This window comes from Scylla paramamosain, unplaced genomic scaffold, assembly GCF_035594125.1.
Source record: "Scylla paramamosain isolate STU-SP2022 unplaced genomic scaffold, ASM3559412v1 Contig158, whole genome shotgun sequence".
Taxonomy (NCBI): domain Eukaryota; kingdom Metazoa; phylum Arthropoda; class Malacostraca; order Decapoda; family Portunidae; genus Scylla; species Scylla paramamosain.
The window spans coordinates 68,529-75,000 of record NW_026973823.1 but is presented as its reverse complement, the minus strand read 5'-3'; the positions used below and the strand labels follow the sequence as shown (position 1 = coordinate 75,000).

Genomic DNA, 6,472 nt, shown 5'->3' with positions numbered 1-6,472 from the left:
AGGAGAGTGACGAGCTGCGTGCCTTCTCTGGCGGCCTCCTCAAGGTGCAGCGCGGCCCGGCAAACACCCAGATCCTCATGGCCGACACCAACCAGATTGACTGCAAGACCTCAGGAAGATTCAAGTATGTGTTTGTGTGATAGATGAGTGCATTAGTTAGTGAAAGGGTTATTCAGAGCCTTAGACTGATGTATTTTGAGGTGAACATGACACAAAAACAGCAGAAATTTCCCATAATTAACAACAGAAAGCCAAGCAAACAATAAAACAACAGAGAAAATGATAAAAACACCACAGTTTTGTCTACCACGCCTCACCACTGACAGTCTCTCCACCACCAGAGCCAGGTCACGCAAGACTCGGGCAGCAGACGGCCAGCTCAAAGACATCGAGTCAGGTTCCCCAAACAACGTACTGGATTTGATGGAGGTTCTGCCTAACACTGACGTCAGCGATATCACGGAAATTCCTAGCGTGTTTGAGCGTGACGACCAGACACTGCCCTGCGACCACACTTTGCGTTTCCGCACAGCTACAGGGTGGTGCAATAATCTTAACTTCCCGTCCTTCGGCAAGTCGTTCAGGGCAAAAAGTCGACTCCTACGTCCTTCTTATGAAAACGGTGAGTGTCTGTCTGTCTGTATGTCTGTGTATGTGTGTATATATATGTGTGTGTGCATGTGTGTGTGTTGGTATTTGGGATAGGTCAAGAAATTAAGTGTTTAAGTTTGATGAAATAAGGGATAAAGTCAAGAGTAGATCAGATAGATGTCTATGTGTCTGTATTAGTGTTAGGGATAGAACATAAATAATGTGTTCAGGCTTTATAAAGTTAAGAATCAGAGAGAAGTCATTTCAGTCAGCTAGAGGTCCCAAAGTGATATAGAGAGCATGACAAGGATGACATAAGCAAAATTCTCAGGGTCAGTAATCAGGACAGGACAAGAAATAAAGAACTGAAGCTTGATAAAGTTAGGAAAGAGTATAAATAAATATGTTTGTAAATGAGTCTGTGGTGCCTTGTCTGTGCTGGCCTGTGTGGGAATGCTAGCCTTGTATGTAGACAGAGAGACAGACAGATAGATATATTACTATTATTATTGTGTGTGTGAGTGTGTGATGCCTTGTCTGGGCTGGCTTCTGTGGGATTGCTAGCCTTGTATGTAGATAGACAGACAGACAGATAGATATATTACTGTTATTATTGTGTGTGTGAGTGTGTGGTGCCTTGTCTGTGCTTTGTATAGGACTGCCAGTGTCACAGATAGATATATAAACTTAATTCTCACTGAAGTACCCCCATACTTTATCTTCTATAGGACTGCTAACCTGACAGATAGATAGATTAACAAACCAATTTCCTTACAGTACAATCAAGTACCCCCAAACCTTGCCTTCTGTGGGACTGCCAGCCTGACAGATAGATAAACAAATGAATTTCTTTACAATACACTCAAATACCCCTAAACCTTCTCTTGTCATCCCCAGGTCTGTCTAAACCTCGCGTCACTTCAGTCACCGGCAAGCCTCTCCCTTCCCCTCGGCTCATTTCCACCAACATGCACAACGACGTGTCTGCACCGCATGTCCGCTATACCCTAATGGTCATGCAGTGGGGCCAGTTTATTGACCATGATATTATTTTCACCCCCATCAACAAAGGTAGGTAGGTGTGTGTGTGTGTGTGTGTGTGTGTGTGTGTGTGTGTGTGTGTGTGTGTGTGTGTGTGTGTGTGTGTGTGTGTGTGTGTGTGTTTACATAGTTGTAGCTTCCAAGGTCTGATAAACTATTGATTTGTTGTCTCCTGATCTTTATATGTCTAGTTTTCTTTAATTTCTGCATACTTGTCACTAAAACTATATATTTTCTTAGTCTGTTCCTAACCTAATCTATCTTTGTTGTTTATTATTATCTGTTTTTTTCCATTAGTTATCAAATCTCCTGTTTCTCTTTCTCATTCTAGTGTTAACAGGTATATGTTTTCTAATATTAACTTAACTGTGTATGTGTTGATAAAAAAAAAAAGTACTTATTCTCTCTTTACTTCATGTCTGTAAATACACTGACTCCTGGCCCAGCATCTCTTCACCTCACCCACTAAACACATTCACTTCTCTCTCTTCCAGGTTTCCAAGACTCGATTCTGGATTGCCGCAGATGTGACTCTCCCCAGACAGTCCACCCTGAGTGTTTCCCCATAGCCATTCCTCAGAACGATCCATTTTTCCCTCCTGTCAATATATCATCTGGCCAGCCATTCTGCATCCCCCTGACCCGCTCCATGCCAGGCCAGCTGACTCTAGGTGTGTGTGTGTGTGTGTGTGTGTGTGTCTGTGTGTGTGTGTGTGTGTGTGTGTGTGTGTGTGTGTGTGTGTGTGTGTGTGTGTGTGTGTGTGTGTGTGTGCAACATTTCCCTCTAACACACTGCACTCCTAATGACTATCTCTCTCTCTCTCTCTCTCTCTCTCTCTCTCTCTCTCTCTCTCTCTCTCTCTCTCAGATTACGATGCATACTGCAACCCAACAGTGCTCAATGAATTTGGCATAGCCTTCCGCTTTGGCCACTCTCTACTCAAGCCTTCCCTGGAGCGCATGGATGGAATATTTGCCAAGAGCAACCCTCCTGTCAAGCTGAGCGAACACTTCTTCAACCCAGACCTACTCTACCAGCCTGGGATGCTTGATGAGATCATCCACGGCCTGACTACTGTGTCCATGGAGACACTGGACCAGTTCTTGACAGATGAGGTGACCAACCATCTCTTTGAAGACAAGCGGCAGCCATTCTCTGGCCTGGACCTGGCTGCCCTCAACATCCAGCGAGGCAGAGACCATGGACTGCAGCCTTACAATGAGTACAGGGCCCTCTGTAACCTGACCAGGGCGAGGTCGTTTGATGACCTGCACAGGGAGATAGCGAGGCCGGTGATCGAGCGAATGAAACGGACGTACGCACACGTGGATGACATAGATCTGTTCACTGGTGGATTGATTGAGACGCCGCTGCACGGTGGACTGGTCGGTCCCACGTTCGGCTGCATCCTTGGCATTCAGTTCAGGAACCTCCGCTGCTGTGACCGGTTCTGGTATGAGAATGCTGACCCACTTGTGCGCTTCACCGACCCTCAGCTCACTGAAATAAGAAAGGTGGGTCTTCCTTGGTGGTGGTGGTGGTAGTAACAGTAGCAGTAGTCTATCCATCTGTGAGTAATGAGTGGTGGTGGTGGTAGCAGTAGTAGTAATAGTATCTCTGTTGGTGTTAAGTAGTGGTGGTAGTAATAGTAATAATAGTAGCAGTAGTATCTCTGTCTGTGGGTGGTGAGCAGCAGTAGTAGTAATAGCAATAGTTCATTTCTCTTTATATACCAGGCTGGCAATCCCACACAAGCCACACACACACACACACACACACACACACACACACACACACACACACACACACACACACACACACACACATTCTTATCCCAGTCAGCCATAGGATAGAAAGGAATAATAGTAGTAGAAATAATAGTAGCATTAGTAAAAGTAAATCACCTTACTTATCAAATCAACTTAAAATCTAAGTAACCTTGCCAAATCTACTCAAAACTTAACTTAATTACCTAATCTGTCCTAAATCTAGTTATGTCTAACCTTACTAATCAAATTAGCTAACTTATCTTGATCTTACTTAACAAATTAAGTGTTTTAGCAGCAAACAAATGAGCTCAAGTGTGTCTCTTCTCTACAGGTGACACTGGCCAAGCTTCTGTGTGACAACTGTGACAATGTGGAAAGTGAACAGCGGTCTGTCTTTGACTTTCCAGACCCCTTCCTGTAAGTACTGCTCCTGCACACACACACACACACACACACACACACACACACACACACACATACAGACACAGACAAAATGCTATCCCCTCATCCCTTCCTCACCCCCAGGAACCCCCGAGTGTCATGTCGCGACCTCCCCGGGGTGAACCTTGAGCTGTGGAAAGAGGAGCACGAAGAAGAGGAAGACCTACATAGGATCAGATGGAAGGACCATGTCAATGAAGACACAAGAGACAAAGGATTAGATGAAAGAATGCCTCAAAGCAGAAACATCTGAAGAAGACTTTTGTAAAGAGCAATCCCAAATAGAAATTAGGGTGGGAAGAAGCAGCGTTGGCACTCACCACATTGGTAACATAGATGCCCAGGAGTGTTCGTCGTGCTGGCCGTTCCACTAGGATGGCCATGAGGCTGCCAATGAACCCTGGCACAAAGGAGACTGTGAAAAAGTTGAAGTGCTGCAGAATGTGTCTGTGGGAGTAAACAACAAACATATCATTAACAATTAAACAATTTGACATTTCATAGAGGTGACTCAATTTCAGCTACCGTATTTGATAGCTTATAAGACACACCTTAAAAAAAGTCTCAGAAAATTAGCCAGCGTCTTATAAGGCCAAGGTTCAGCTCTGGGGCAGTGGCTAGTAGTAAGTCTATGGCAACAGTGGCCCTTAAATCAAACCACAAACATCTTCACACATGTAAACAAAGTGATGATCATTTCTAAATCTCAAAAACAACTCTTTTTTTTGTAAGGTAACAATGTATAACAGATCATACTTAATGGTAATTCACATAAAATAACACCAGTCAGAAAGAAATTAAGTGACTATGCTTACGTTGTTTGTACCAAAACAAATTCACCATTAGTTAAACATCAAACCTGGCAACACATGCAAGGTTCACTGCGTTCCTTAGGTAAGATACACCTTCATACAACAGAAATTATGCCTATCTTTTAACATTTTTATCTCGCATGTGTGTTCAACAAAACTTGAAGCTAATGAGAAACTATATTTTTTTCAGAAAACCTAACATAACAAAAGATTTTATAAGTGAAAAGAGAGTCACAAAGTAGGGTGACTCATGGTGATGGTCTGCACAATAATCATGCAATACAGTTTATGCAATAGTGTTTAAAATTTCCAGATTCCATTTCCCCAACATAATGGGGTCACAGAAACAACGTGTACACAATGGCGTATAAGTTACAAAATTATAAAATTTCCCAAGGAAAAATATTGGAATCTAATAAGGATCTGAATACATATGAGAGGGCATCAAATGTCAGGTTAAATCCTTCACTTCATATACAGAGCTTAAACCCATTTATTTATCTTTTTTTTTTTTTTCAATGCCTGCCCAAACTGAGATGCATCTTATAACCCCATATGTCTTATAAACTGTCAAATACAGTATTTTCTATTTTACAGTATTTTATCTTGTTCCAACAGGAAAATACTAATTTTACAGTATTTTATCTTGTTCCAACTGGAAAATACTAATTTTTTTGTCATTTTATATGCTAATGATGAAGTGCTTCAATGGCTGTCCTTCATCAATATCCTATGGTCACCTCCTCTCTCCAAACTAACCAACAAGAACTCATGCACTATACTTGGTTTGTGTAGTAACAAGAATTGTGGGAGCTGATCACAACACACTATGACCACTGACTACTTAAATGTGTATTCATTCACATAAACTATACTATATCTTAATGAATTGACTATCCATGCACAAAAACATAAAAAATAAATAAACAAATAAGTAAATAAACAGAAAAAGATTACTTTGTTATGCAACTCCATGGTTTCATATAAATTTCCCAGAGTAAAAGCAAGCATGACACACTCAGTATAATAGCATGTATATTACACTTACTACTTCCAAACTGCCCCAACATGTGCATGGGAAAGGCCACACCTGGCATGCTCACCTGACAACACAGTAGGAGCCAATGTACCCAAAAGCATTGACTGTCAGGAAACAAACTGATGTTGTTAAGTAGTTCTTCAAGAGCTTTTTTCCATACTTCATACTTATTTTCCGAGCATTCACAAGACTGGTTAGCTGCATGCAAACAAATGCAAGTCATTAATATTACAAAGATAAACCTCAAAATACAAAGTGTCATTCCCAATTCAAAAGAAAAAGGAAAGAAAAGGAGAAATAAAGAAAGCAAGCAAGTAAAATTATTAACTCCTGATCAAAGTCTTCCTTCCACCTTTGAAGCCAGAAAGCAAAATCATATTCCCCTTCACCTCACACTCTACTTACACCAGATCTATCATGGCATAAGGTAATTGATATGAAAAGTTCTATGCATAGCTATAATCCATTTTCACCTCTTTTTACCAATATAGTAACAGTAATCTTTAACATTTTGTCACCTAATGACACCATCACACACATTTTCAGTAACTGTAGATAATTCTAATGAGCCAAAATAAAATTACAGTAGATGCAATGCAATATTTTATCGCAATCACCCCTTTACTGCCAAGTGTTACCTTTTTAAATTATATTCTAAACTTCCATCAAGCTTAGGAAGCCAGTGCAGTTGCCAGAACAGTTTACTAGACACAATGAGGATAGTATCCCTCTAACATAAAAAAAAAAAAAAAAAAAAAAAAAAAAAAAGGTCACATAC

The 6,472-nt window shown here is 41.1% G+C and overlaps 1 protein-coding gene across 1 annotated transcript in view; it reads left to right on the top strand.

Annotated features, from left to right (window-relative positions):
* Positions 1-3,823, top strand: part of LOC135099615 (peroxidasin-like) — a 5,562-nt gene extending 1,739 nt beyond the window's left edge. The window contains exons 3-8 of the mRNA XM_064002000.1: positions 1-124; positions 342-622; positions 1,489-1,662; positions 2,127-2,303; positions 2,501-3,147; positions 3,734-3,823. The exon at positions 1-124 is cut by the window's left edge and continues 69 nt beyond it. Coding sequence (XP_063858070.1) covers positions 1-124; positions 342-622; positions 1,489-1,662; positions 2,127-2,303; positions 2,501-3,147; positions 3,734-3,823 — 1,493 coding nt within the window. The remainder of the gene's footprint in view (positions 125-341; positions 623-1,488; positions 1,663-2,126; positions 2,304-2,500; positions 3,148-3,733) is intronic.
* Positions 3,824-6,472: the final 2,649 nt, after the last annotated feature.